The sequence below is a fragment of the Cadophora gregata genome (assembly GCF_030347475.1).
Source record: "Cadophora gregata isolate MNR1 chromosome Unknown scaffold_3, whole genome shotgun sequence".
NCBI classification, from domain to species: domain Eukaryota; kingdom Fungi; phylum Ascomycota; class Leotiomycetes; order Helotiales; family Ploettnerulaceae; genus Cadophora; species Cadophora gregata.
In genome coordinates, this window is record NW_026695926.1 from 21,446 (window position 1) to 34,800 (window position 13,355).

At 48.9% G+C, this 13,355-nt stretch overlaps 3 protein-coding genes across 4 annotated transcripts; 1 reads left to right on the forward strand and 2 right to left on the reverse strand.

Annotated features, from left to right (window-relative positions):
- Window positions 1-333: 333 nt before the first annotated feature.
- On the reverse strand, window positions 334-981 carry ONS95_008630 (uncharacterized protein; the record flags this gene model as incomplete). The annotated part of the gene is made up of 1 exon (XM_058502168.1): window positions 334-981. One exon carries the CDS (start codon window positions 979-981, stop codon window positions 334-336), a length of 648 nt encoding a protein of 215 aa, XP_058361095.1.
- A 2,318-nt stretch (window positions 982-3,299) lies between these two features.
- ONS95_008631 (uncharacterized protein) lies at window positions 3,300-5,219 on the reverse strand (the record flags this gene model as incomplete). Its single annotated transcript, XM_058502169.1, has 2 exons — window positions 3,300-4,762; window positions 4,838-5,219. 2 exons carry the CDS (start codon window positions 5,217-5,219, stop codon window positions 3,300-3,302), a joined length of 1,845 nt encoding a protein of 614 aa, XP_058361096.1.
- A 93-nt stretch (window positions 5,220-5,312) lies between these two features.
- On the forward strand, window positions 5,313-10,770 carry ONS95_008632 (uncharacterized protein). 2 transcript variants are annotated; one of them, XM_058502170.1, is made up of 4 exons: window positions 5,313-6,234; window positions 6,406-6,564; window positions 6,622-6,914; window positions 6,963-10,770. In XM_058502170.1, the coding sequence occupies exons 1-4, from the start codon at window positions 5,994-5,996 to the stop codon at window positions 8,121-8,123; spliced, it is 1,854 nt and encodes a 617-aa protein (XP_058361097.1). In that variant the 5' UTR covers window positions 5,313-5,993; the 3' UTR covers window positions 8,124-10,770. The 2 variants fall into 2 exon arrangements, with proteins under 2 accessions (XP_058361097.1, XP_058361098.1); XM_058502171.1 differs by lacking the exon at window positions 5,313-6,234 and having other exon boundaries at window positions 6,237-6,914; window positions 6,963-8,063; window positions 8,119-9,657.
- The last annotated feature ends 2,585 nt before the right edge of the window (window positions 10,771-13,355 follow it).

The following is a 13,355-nucleotide window of genomic DNA, read 5'->3' on the forward strand; positions in this document are numbered from 1 at the left end:
TAATATACATCCAAGTACATCCTCTCAAGCACACAGAAAATCCTTAGGTGATGTCACGTGCAAACTCAGTCGTGCGCATGACAACTCCCTTCGCAGTATTCTTTGTGCAGTGGCATTTGATCATAAGAAGAAAATAAATGAAACCATTGCATGGTTCTGATGGTATAAAATTCTAATCTGCATCCTTTATTCCTCATTCTTTCAAGACAGGGAGACAAAGGACTAGACAACGTGTCATATTGGCTCAAAAGAGCTCAAGTGCGAAACAAACGATGTATTGGTCTGTCAAAGACCTTTGCTCTGTGCGATCTCAGCAATTCGCGGAATGTGCAATTAGGAACTCCCCCCTGTAAGAACCGCAATCAGGATACAAACCACCGACACAAGAATGAGAATGAACGCGCCCATTACTAATGCTTGTACTGCATTCAACATCCACATCTGGCCTAATCCATCATACCCGTCGGATCTGTCATTATAGGCATAGGCACACCCGTGCTCTTCATCGACCTGATCAATTATACCTTCGTCTCGGAATAGAGGCTCTTCTTCGTGTTCGAAGGTGAACGACTCACCGTCTGTGTCCCGGTACCCATTATCGTTGACCATAGAGCGCCAGGCTTGGATATCGGCTTCGATGTCGCTGTCGCTGCTGGTGATTTCGTCGTCGGCGTAGTAGCAGTCCGTATAGCTAGAGTAGTTGGAAGTGGGGGAGTAGGGCGATGGGTCGAATGCGTGCCCAGACGGAGATGGAGACTGCCCGTGTTGGTTTTGGGTTTGAACGCTTGGGAATTTGCATGCTAGGCATTCGAAAGTGGCGTAACCGGATGGTGGCGAGCTTTCCGGGCTTGAATTTTCATTGTAGACTTCTCGAATTGTGGAAGTGGGGTCGCTGGGGGAACGATGTCCATGAGCACAGGCTCTGAGGCGGGAGTGGAGGTTGCACTTCTTTGTATCGTGTGTGAATGTGTGTGTTGACATTGTGTCTGGGTGGGTCTGGAAATCTGCTTGAACAACTTGGTATCTTACAAAGAACCGGGAGACTTCATAATAGTTCTGTGCGATTTCGGAAACTATTGGTCGATTTCTTGATTGAGCAAAGCTCTGAAGATAGAGCTATGAAGCTGGGAAAAACTTGGATGTTTAATAGATCTGGGATTGAGGGCTGTTGCGGATAATGACCATTGTTCTGGGGGAAAGGGGTGCGGCGTCAACAATGCGGGAAGTAAACAATGCTTGTTTGTCGGCAAGTGAAAGAAAGCATTAGCCAAAAGTCTGTTAGAATCATTGAAATGGAAAGGAGACTGGGAGCACATGAAAGAAATTGATGGAAGTTGTTTCCCTGACATAAAGAGTGACAAAGTGATTGAAAATCCGGGCAGAAGGATGTTGAAATTTGGTGTGGGGGGATCAACGATAATTGAAGTGGTGCGACAAGACTTCACAGCTCCAAAAGTCCAGGACTTGTTCCAGTGAAGTTCCGTTAAGGCGGATATTTTTTGTTCGCAGATTTTAGGTCTCTGAACACCAAGCGAAATCTTCACATACATGAATAAGCTTTCTTATCATGGTACGGAAATACCGAAACCTACCTTCGGAACACCATTGTTGTCCCTCATGGTCATGAAGTGCGTATGTCCATGATGGAAGATGTGCCCATACGGTAATGTTGTCTCAAATGAATTGTTTTCGATAGTATATTAAAAGCTGCCAGCCATGGCCATCTATGTGCAGTCATACTATTTGGTAGTCAAGTTGTGCAAGCGGGCGGGTTTCGCTTGTCATAAAGCGAAGAGTGAAATAGCCGATGATCACCGCAACAAGACTAAGAATTGCACTGAGAACACCAAATGCTATTGCAATAGCCGTTTCTGTTGATAATATCCACCATATTATCATTAGCTAATGCGGTGCGGATAAATGCTGGATGCAAGCCAAGCCACAAATTTCGAGCACAAGGCTGGTAGTCGAGAGCTGCTTTGCTTGAATGCGGAGGGACTCACTCATTGGGAGACTGTACTTCAAATAGGGCTATTGTGGTATGATGAATGATGTCTGGAGAATGGAGATAGAACATTGTAGAGGAAGGGAACCGAGAAGTTCTTTTATCTCATGCTGCGAGGCTGCAGAACTAGACCAGAACGGATGCCATTCCAGAGTCAAAGTCTATGGTAATTTACAATACCAACACCTTGCAGGCCAATGATAGCATGCTCAGCCCGACATTTCAAAGAGGCGCTGCAGGAGCCTGGGAACAGGTAGGTCCGAATGCTGACGCTAGAATTGAGTGTAGTAACTTCCCTGGCAAAAGAGATCTGCCCTTGCTCATTTGAAGGCTAAAATTCTGGCCTCCAAACACCCTGGATCTGAGACGCAAAGTGATACGTCCAGACATAATGCAGTCGTGACAGAAATGGTCGTTCGGAGGGCGCGGGATAGCGATTTCTGATCACCATTGATAGACTATCGCAGGATCCGGATTCAATAACAAGGATCTTGCGAGACATGCGACATGTACACCACACTGAGCGAAAGCTTGCGTTGCGGTGAAGCGCTATCCCAGGCTCTCTTGCCTTCTTCTCTTGAACGACTCCTCTGCCTCCACTGACTCGGGTCTGTGAGTTGCAGGACTACATATTGGCAATAACTGTAAAGATCCTTGCATGGGCACAAGATATGGGGAATGTTAAGAAGCTGCACGGCTCGATGCAGAGAGCGCTCTCAAACACAACCTTGGTTGAGCAAAATGACATTAGAACATGGTATCTCTACAATGATAGAGCTTCTCTCAACTCAAGGGAAGTAAGAGAGATACTGATTTGGGGTGATGGCATGGCCATAAAGCAATCGTGACACATTGATCAAAATGAAGGATTGAATGGCTAAAATGAGGTCAAGAACAAGAAGAAAGTTTGACCAAGAGATGTGAAGCAATGCCAAACAAACCCCCCTGACTGTAACACGCGATTTTGGTTATGCTCAGAGCCCGATTGCACCTCAACAAAGCGAATGCCTGCACTTGATGGCTTCAGCGAAATAAAATAGATTATGCTTTTGTATCCCGCTTCCTAATATACACGTACTGCTGGCAGGAACTCAAATCTGCTCGAGCAAGTACTGACCAACCGAGAAGCTTCATCCCGATGGAAGCTCCACCTCGGCGGAGTTGCGATGGCTAGCCTTCTGACTGATCCGATGCCAGAATCGCTAGCACCTATCCAGATCTGTGACTTTTCCCCCTATCTTGCCATCAAGCAGTAGTAGGACCTCTCTATGATTCTCAGCCCATACGATACCCCCTAGGCCTCCTCCCTCTTTGCACTCCTTTCCATCGAAGCCTTCGACTCCGTCCTCTCGTGCCACTCATCCAAGAACTTCTCCACCTTAGGACCCCAAACCTTCTCCCCTTGCCCTAACTCCTCCCACTCTAGCACATTCTTACCCAGCTCAAACTCTCCTTGTCTAGTCCTCTCTAGCTCAGCCATAAGCGCTGCTGATCCAACAGCGGCGCCCAAGTCGTGGCATAAAGAGCGTACGTAGAAGCCGGACGTGACAGTCATGCGGAGGCGGACTGCTGGTGGGCCTTTGACTTTACTGTCTTCTGAAGATTCTCCCACAGGAGAAGTCTCGATGCTAGGTTGTGGAGCCGAGTCTTCAGAAGGAGACGGTAAGCCGCCGGACATCATGGCTGTTTCGGCGGAGGAGGGAGGTGGTGCTTTGCGGGATTTGGTCGGTGGACGTTCCAGAATGAGATCGTCTTGATCTTCGCTGAGCTTGCGCTTCTTTTGCTCGAAGTTTTCGCGGGCCGTGGCTTCCTCGTCGGTTGCTACGTTGGATGTAGATGCGCTCTCTTTTGCAAGGGTGCTAGCTTCCTCTGTAGTGGCACTTGATGCCTTTTCACCTGTTGAAATGCTCTCCTTCTCCTCCTCCTTCACGCCATCAATAGTTATCTTATCCGGTACCTCGTCCGCTTCAGTGCTACCACTGGCGAACTCAATGCTCGTTGTTCCAGTCTCTTTGGATTCAGGCCCCCTAAGATCCTTTGCTTCTCCATCCACACTTTCATTCTTGATGCTAGTCTGTTCCAGACTCGACTTCCCCTTGAGAGTACCTGGTTGGACGTTCTCTTGCTTCCAAAGCTTGTTGGCAACGTTGATCTCAGCATGGCCAGCTTCATCTGTTGGTGCAACATGAGAATGTGTTCCACCTTCCATCCACTCAACCAGCTCCAAGTTCAAGACCTCGACTTCTCTCCTCTCAATCTCCCTGGGTATCTCCTTGCCCTCTCTTGCATATTCGTACAATGGCTTACCATTCATCTTCAATGCAGAGAAGAGTGGGGGCAATTGCATGAACTTCCCACGGAATTGCTCCAAAGCCTCCTCGACCAAATCCTTGGTGATGTGTTCATACGGCGCTCGCTTGAGGACCTTTCCCACTCGGTCATAGGTATCAGTGTTTGTGCCGAATAGTACAACGGTCTCGTAGACTTTTGTACACAGCAGGAAGTCCTGGAGAGACTTGGTCCCTTTCCCAACTCCTGCGATCAAGACTCCTGTCGCGAGGGGGTCGAGGGTTCCGCCATGGCCGATCTTGACTTGGATACGTTTGTCCTTCCGTCTCTTGCGCTGATTATGCGCCTCGCGGTCTCGAGCGGCTCTCTCGGCTTCCAACCATGGCGCAAATAATTCGGAGGGGTTGAAGTGATGTTGCAGATCGCGCAGAGCTTGCGCTGAAGAAATGCCGGTAGGTTTATGAACCGCTGCGACTCTGTTAGCAATTGTGTGTAATTGTCTGTTCCTGCCGACTTGACAATCGGATAGGGGGAATTATGTACCAAAAACGCCCTCCATGATCTTCTTTGGCGTCATCCTCCTCCAGATTGTGGTGGCGGACATTCGTCCAGCCTTTGCAGTGGGGGAGAGGAGAAGAGAGGGGGAAGGGGGGAAAGGGCAGGGCAGGGCAGGGCAAAAAAGAGTGCAGTGCAGTGCAGTGCAGTGCAGTGAAAGGCCTGCAGGAGTTAGTTTGTCTGCTTCTCGTGCAGCCAGTGAATTTTTTCGCTGGGCGCTGCACAGGCGACGCGGTGTGGTGTGGTGCGATACTGCTGCAGGGGTGTTTATGTGCCTGTGCAGGTGCCTGTGCCAGTGCCTGTGCCTTATCGTGTTCCGTTCAATTGCTCGGCAGCGCTGGAGGGAGGCCAGCGAGGCTGGCCATGCCATGGAGGCTGGCTGGTTCTCTCAGTCTGTTGTCCACTCCACTCCACTCCAGCTGTCGCTCTAACTCGAGCCTACAGTACAGTACAGTACAGTACAGTACAGTACAGTACAGTACAGTACCTACGCTCTCCCAAGCGGCGGGAAACGAGCCTTGAGCCTCACTGCCGACCGCCTCTATCCCTCCCTACGTATACCTTAGCACGCAGGCACGCGCAGTGAAGATCCATCCATATGGCTTCTATGCACCGCGCTACGAGTACTCGAAACGAGCACTCATTACTGGCCCGTTACTCGAGTACGAATACGCAGCGACAATGAGCTTGGGAATAGCCTATCCGCAATCAAAGATCAAGCGGCAGCTTGCATCTGCATCAACATCAACGTCAACGTCAACGTCAACGTCAACAAGATCGTCAAGACCTGCGGCGGCTACTCTCCGCTGTCTCCCCATCTTCTGACGCACCAACCTCGGCCTCTTTCGCCTTCAACGGCTTTTAGGTCTTCATAAGCCTTCCCGACGTTCCAAATGCGACTCCAGCGGATATTCAGGAACTCAAGGAGCTGATTCCAGACCTTGAGACATTTTCCAAGCGCGCTACTAGCTACCCTGTGCCAAGTTTGGAGCTTGAGAGTGAGAGTGATAGTAAGGGTGCTCCGGAGAGGACCTATCCCTTTCTGTTAACTTTCAACTACGTTTCTCTCCACCTCGGCATCCCTAACGGCCAAAACGCGTCCGAAGAAGACCTCCCAGAATTTAGCCAGGTCGTCGTTCAAACGATGTCGTTCTTCCAAAAAGAGGCCGCCAAGCAACAAAAGCGTGGTCGTGGTCGTCCCCGTGCTTCGTCAGTGGTTGCTCGTCCCCGGGCCTCATCGGTCGACAGCGTTGCCAGTGATGAGTCCACCGAGTCTCAGGCTCGTATGGCAATTCACGGCACTGGTCCGCGTGCCATCTACAGGGAGAACGCTGCCATCAAGCCTATCGCCCCGAACCTTGTTGACAAGTTTGAGACTTACCCGAGTGAGTCTATACCTCCTCTCTTCTCCACTGCTGCTCTTCCATCCCCTCTCCTCTGCTTGTCTTCTCGGGCACCGCCCTGGTCTGCTCCAGGAAATCTGATGTTTGGATCGGCCTTTGGTCTCAAAACTTGCAGTTGAGTTCACCTCCACCGTATGCTGATTCATCTCCCAGGTTACCTGCTTGAGGATGTCACCGTTGAAGTGCCACCTGGACTTTCCGCAACGGAAGCCGATTATGCCCGAAACGTCATTCATCAACTAGAGGACAATCGTGCGTCTGAACTCAAAGTAACTGGTCTCTTAGTCGTTGAAGAGGCCCAAAGATCTGAATGTACGTTCGTTACACCACCTTCAGTGTTTTGTAATCGTAGCTGATGCCAATCCTCAGTGATCAAATACACTCATGGAAAGCTTACCGATCTCAACAGACAGTACATTACCCTTGACAATGTTCTTGCTTTCTCCATTGGTCTTGCCGAAGACACTCGAGCTCCAGCTCTTTGGCTACTCTCTGAAACTGGATACTTTGAGATTCGTCCCAACCCAGGGTACCGCATAGTCTTTTCAAATATGTGTAAGGCCATCGGTTTGAAGTTCTTCACTGAGGATTGGTACGAGGACCCCAAATCTGCCCGAACCTGGAACAGTAATGATGACGAGATCCTTGAGATATTAAGAGAGGTAAGTATACTATTGTTGGTGTTGCAACTATATACTGATGGATTGTAGTTCACTGCCTTTCACATTGGTGCCACGGACACGCAACATCAGTGGATTCTCCGCTGCAGAGAATACAAGCAATTCTTTCTCAACCAATTCGATATTGCCGACAATGCCACGGTTTTGCAAGGGAGTTCTATCTATCAGTGGTTCAAACAAGGATGTCCTGATCTTCAACCAAGCCTCGCAATTCAGCCATTTGGACCAGAGCCCGACGCTCCATATTTCTATCCTGTTGCAGACAACTCCGACGAGGAAAGTGATTTTGTAAAGGATGAGATTGAAGAGTATAATAATAAAGAGGGAGGCCCTGAAGAACATAACCTTGTAGGCAATGACGGCAACATTTTAAATCCATTTGAAGAAGATTTCGCCACCCAAATCAGCACCACGCTTAGCATCGACTCGCCCTACCACGGCCCTTACATCTCCAGAAAGTACCCCCGAGGAGCTCCAGCTAATGCTTCAATTCCTGTTCATCTCGCCGCTTTGATCTGCCATATGGTTGACAACGGAAGATGCCAGGAGAATGAAGACTGTTCTGTCAAAGCAATTGGAACGGCCGTTTACAAGGACTTCAGTATTCACGAGTACCGAACTTGCCAGAAGCTTCTTGGCTACTTTGGTCATGAGATTGTAGCTTTGTTGCCTGATGCATATCGCAAATATTCATTCTACGAGGAGCTGGCAAACGATTCCACAAAGTCAACTGTTCATAACGCGGATCTTAAGCAGAAGACGAGTTCCACGAGCGTCGTCAACTTGTTTTTGGCTATCATCGAGGGTCGCAAGTCTTTCATTCGCCGTAGTGAGAAGAACAGTACGTGGAAGGCTCAAAATGTTTATGCCAGGACACATAGCATGGCCCCTCCTCCACGCCCAAAGATGAATAATCGCCGTAAAGCACCCACGGGTCTTGGATCAGCTGCATTCAGCGAGCAACAAGTAGCAAGTTCCGTCAACCCAGACATCGAGATGGAGAACGGCCAGTACACGTTCGGAGACTACATGAGAGCCTATCACGCGCGTTATAGTACTCCAAAGTGGACCCCTGAACTTGAGCACTGCGTCACTCCAAGTATGAGACAAAGATTCCTTGCAACACTTACTGTGAGTTATCTACATCCTCCAAACAGCAAAGTCTTTCTCATTGAAATATCACTAGGCTGAAGAACGCAGTAAATATTTGCAGGAGAGAATTTTAACTTCTTACAATGACAAGCTGGTTCGCGACGCTCAAAAGACACCCGAGCAGCTTGCACAGGAAGAGAAAGTAAAGCGCATCAAGAAGAAGCGTCTAAGCACCCGGATCATTTGAACACTTGTATCGATTGGCTAAGCATGGGAAGGGGCGCATATGGGATGGTTGGTTGATTGTACGATTGATCGAAGATATATTTTTGGCGTTTGGGCAGCGTCATCGCTCTTTCATACATTTTGGATACAGATCCAGCACAGGAAACGATACCCAGGCTTTGAGGATGATATGATGACACGACAACATGAATGAAATGGGATGGAGGATTCTTCTTCTGTTTCCATCTTGGCCTTATTTTTGCTTGATCTGATTGTGGCTATAACACCTCCATCGCTACCCCAAAGAGCTTCCCATTGACAGCAGCCTTTCTCCTACTAATAATCTACAGGGAAGTCTCGAGGCCTTTAAAATTTGAAGCATTGATTTGTCTTTTGGAGTATCATGCCCATAACTGAATGAAGAGTTGGAAGAGTCCGAATGTCAGGGGAGCTGAGCCTAGCAGGTATGGTTCCCGCCAGATGGCGTCTGAGGTAGAAGTGGGGCGAGGTGGCAGATGGGGGGTTGGGATTGAGATTGGAAAAGCAATTTAGTTGGTCCGTTGACATTAATGGTTTTGGTCCAAGGACTGGGGAAGAGGGTAGATGGGATGGGATGTACTAGGTGGGGTTAGGGTTAGGGAGGGACCAGGAGCATGGAGTAAGTAAGTTTGATAAGGGATTTTTGGAGAACGTTTTCCTCCGGGGTTGTGGAAAACAAGACATGCTTTGTGGTTCGCTGAGGACGTTCAAGGTGGTAAACTCTGAGGGAGAAGAAGGAAGTCGATTTTTTTTTATAGGCTAGCTGTGAGAGGAAGAGGAAAGGGAATGGACAAAAGGGAGGGGGTTTCTCCCTTGAGAACAGCGTAGGACAAGCGAAAAACATGTGTGGGACACGTATGTGAGTATCTTGTATCCATTTATGTTAATTGATGACGCTGTATCTGCGATTCCTCACTCAGCTTCCTCAATTTTGCTCGCTGAAGCAGTTGGGTTATACCTAGGATGGAAGTCAAGTACATGAGACTTCTATGGCAGTTGGGAGGTATCGAGATATGTATTATATACGTATTATTCCTCTTCGGTATCTATAGTGCAAAGATCTTAAGTAGCACTCTCAATCTTGCTAGAGGAAGTCCCGACGGGACAAACAGAGCAGACCAAAACACAACACAGCACAACAGAGCAACACATGACCAAAAACTCCTCAGATAATTTGTTTTATCTCGTATCGGGACTCGGTACAACTGCGCTCGCTTTAGTACAACTGAATATCAGAGACAAGCCCCGCGCCACGGACCAAAACAAATCCAAACAGTGACCGTTTCAAAACCCCGATCCAGAATCCTGTCATCAAATGCATAGTGTTGCAATTGGCTGGAAGCGAGGCATACTACGGCGTCATCGCAATATTGAGGATCTGGATTCGGAGGACTGAGATTTTGGTTATCTAGGCTGTACAGCATGGGAAGCTTGATGGAAGATGAAAAGGAGGATGAAGGGGGTTTGGATAAGCGAATAACACGTGATGTGGCGATTTTTCGCCAGGACGTGATGTTGAAGGAACAGAAAAGCGGGAGGAATGAACGCCACTACAGTTTGAAAGCGGGATGGCCTGATGACGAGGGGAGAAATGATCAGGCTGCATGGCAGCGCAGCGCATTGCATAGCATGGCACTACCGTCGTTGCAGATAAGGGAGTTAAACAAACGCAGGCAGGCGGGGTTCCTCATGTACACAGACATAGGTAATGCTCGAGCCAAACGCAAACCCACCCAGTGAGCCTCTTCTCCCAAGAACGCCTTGGAGAGTGCCAGATAAAAGAAACCAACAAACAAATGACTGGACTGATAAGCAAGCAACGGAGGCAAGTGCCGAACCAACGAACAATGAACCAACAAACAAGGCTGAATTGCAATCAACAATCTAACATGCACTGGCAGAAAAAAGGCGCTAAACTCAACTCAGGAGATACCTGACCAACAAGTGCAAGGATAACAGAATGGCGACAGCAGACAGCGAACAGCGCGTCAGCGTCAAGCAAACCCTGCACTCGCGTCTGGATAATATAATTCGACAAGCTGCCAGCAATCAGATCTTGAGTACGAAGATCGAAGGGGAAACGAGAAGAGGAAATGGGAGGTAAGCGCTGTGATGGGCGCCTGTATGCTGTTTGGGATGCGAGATGGTTGGCTGGGATTGGGAAGGTGTGGGTGGCAGTCTGGCAGAGCGTGGTATTGGGCGGGCCTTGAGGGCGTGGCGTTTGGGAGGGCGGTTGGCGGCTAGGTGAGGGGAAGGATGAGTGCGTGATGAGCTGCGGAGGATGAGAGGCTGTTGGAAGGAATGGATAGTGGCATGTACTCTAGATGTACGGCATGGAAAGGACAGAAGCTGGATGCAAAGCGAAAAGGGAAGGAAAATAGTGGACGAGCACGTAATTCTTTGGTAAATAATCAGAACCGCAATGCCCGCAATAGACGAATCAAAATACATCAGACGAAAGATGCAGCCAATCGTGTGACTGTCTCCACCTACAATTCAGACGAAAGTGACAAGAAAATAGAGTTAAACAGCGCTTTGAGCCAGTTTGACATCGCATCATGTGAAAAGATCCGAAGGTTTGATCGCTTCTACAGTAGTGGAACTCTCCTACCAAAACCAAAACCAAGAACCAAGAACCAAGAACCAAGAACCAAGAACCAAGAACCAAGAACCAAGAACCAAGATCTTTCTCTGTTGCTTAATCTGAATTGTGGATTGTACCTACAGAGCTACAGTAGGTGTGGACTGGACGTGCCATCTGTAATGCACGCACGCTCACGCCACGTCCAAGCTCGGCTTCACCGCCGCCACATCCACATGAACTGGCAGAGGCATACCTCCGTAGGTACTGCACAACTTTTTTCGCATGATGAACTCAGATAATCCGATCGGATCGGGTAGCAGCCAGGCAGGTGTCTGTGCTGCAGTGCTGTGGGGATATTGATTGCATTTTTATCCCAGGCGCTTTTCAGAATGGAATCGAGCGAATTCCGGAAAAGTGTTTCGTTGTTCATTGGAATCGATATGATACAAGGTTTGAGTAGCATTTGTTTGACGTGAAAAAGAGAACTATTGACGGGGAAGCGGAGACTACCTTACCTTAATATCCCAGAGCCTCGGAGGCTACCTCCCTGGTAGACATAGACTGGACTGGCCTGGACTGGACCCCTTTTCTCGGTTCTTGAGGTCGGGTCGGTTTAGCACTGAATTACGAACATTTTATCAGGCTGAGAATCTCAGCTGAGGAGGTCGTGATAATGTATGATATTCAAGGACTGCAGGCTAGTATGCCAAAACACGACGATATGCTTAGGATGAGCACATTGGCCTGGAATGGAGTGTGCTTTTGGATTAGTCGAAAGGAATTCGCCGAAGGTGCAGCAGTGATGTCGTGAGATGGTGAGATGGTGAGATGGTGAGAAAAGGTAGTGGGTGAGATCATGAGGTGGAGCTTTGGCCATTTATTGGCAGTGCTGATTCAGTTCAGGTATGATGCGCTTGCATCGTATTTGCTGATGGATCATCATCATAGCGAGCTTCCATCAGCACTCTCTCTGCCCTTCTACGTAGAATCCTCAGCTTCTAGAAAGATCAAAAGAATCACGAGGCGAAGGCGAGTTGAGGCGGGACGGGCGGGACTGGACTGAACTGAACTGACTCGATCGCACAGCGGGCGGCGACACGGGCACTGGACCCCTCAGATCGTCGTCGGTCCGGGAGTCTTTGTTGAAGTCTGACCGTTCCGTTCTGCCAGGCTGATGGTCAGCACTTTGTTGTGCTGTGGGAAAGCGAGACAGCTGCGTAGATCTGTCTTAGGTTTTGGAAGAGATGAGGAAGAAAGAGGATCCTTATGGTACAGCATGAATAGCTGGCATGGGCCTCATCTGATGTCTTGGCCTCCGATTCGCAACTCTAACCTTATTGATGGGCGAAATGGATACCAATATAGAGATTTGAAATTGGCTTTTGAGTCGTGAAGTGTAAACATAGCAAAAAAACATTAATAGATCAGATTAGCAAAGAAACTCAAAACAAGAACAGAGCAGAGAGAGCCAGAGAGAGAGCCAGAGAGAGAGCCATGGAAAGCCAAAGGCTGATAGTGAAATTATCTTTGCAAGATTTCTCATCTTCGACTGCTGAGTAACTCGGCTTGGGGAAGGAGCAGCAGAAGCAGCAGCATGAGAGACCCCCAGGTTGCATTTCCAATTGCATTTCATGGCCGCGATCCCACCAATGTCATTACGATGTTTCTCGTCGCCACAGCCCAGACGGCATTCCACCCAGCGAACCACGTCTCGCCGCCGCCATCCCCATTGTGTGCCAAAGCGAAAGCCAAACCTCAAGACTTGCCCAATCATTTGGACGATTTTTGCCATAAAAAGAGATAGAACTGCTGCTGCCAACTTCGCCTAGAGTTCAAATCAAATCAAATCAAACCAAACCAGGTCGAATTTCAACGCCAGAATCAGCGCAGCATCCTGCATTGCAGTGCAGTGCAGTGCAGTGCAGAAGCAGTGCAGACCCCGTACAGTACAGTAGTTTGCAGCATTCCCAAAGAAGCCCGTCAATCTCGGCAGCTGGATCATTGTTTGGGGTCGAGTACCCTCTGTTATTTACTTTCTCTCCATAATTCTCCTGCAAGCCTTCACGTCTAGAGTCTACAGTAGGTACACACATTCCGTGCTTCTGCTTCCCTCCCCAGGGCAGTCCCACCACGACCCGACAGAGCAGGCAGGCAGGGTGCATTGCCAGTGCCTCCCCTCCCTCATCACGGCTAGCAGAGGTAGCATTGCATTGCATAAGACCTGTCTCCTTGCCGACATCACCATATCACAGTGCTGTTTGACCATAGAATCAATGAAAACATATCTATAATACTGCTTGGTATTAAGCAATTTGCGAAACCCACCTGCATCGCACATACGGCCATTATTATTCTCATTATATTTCTTGCCTTGCCTTGCCTTGCCTGGCAATTTTGATCGGAGCCGGAGCGCATCCTCCCTCGCCCAGCCCAGGCCAGCCCAGCAAATCTTGAGGGGGCCAGGGAGGCAGGGGGCCAAGGCC

Bases quoted from the DNA above. Each gene is read 5' to 3' on its own strand.
- ONS95_008632 (XM_058502170.1), top strand. From the start codon at position 5,994: ATGTCGTTCTTCCAAAAAGAGGCCGCCAAGCAACAAAAGCGTGGTCGT. The intron at 6,235-6,405 runs GTGAGTCTATAC...TTCATCTCCCAG, and splicing joins CAAGTTTGAGACTTACCCGA to GTTACCTGCTTGAGGATGTC. The intron at 6,565-6,621 runs GTACGTTCGTTA...GCCAATCCTCAG, and splicing joins AGAGGCCCAAAGATCTGAAT to TGATCAAATACACTCATGGA.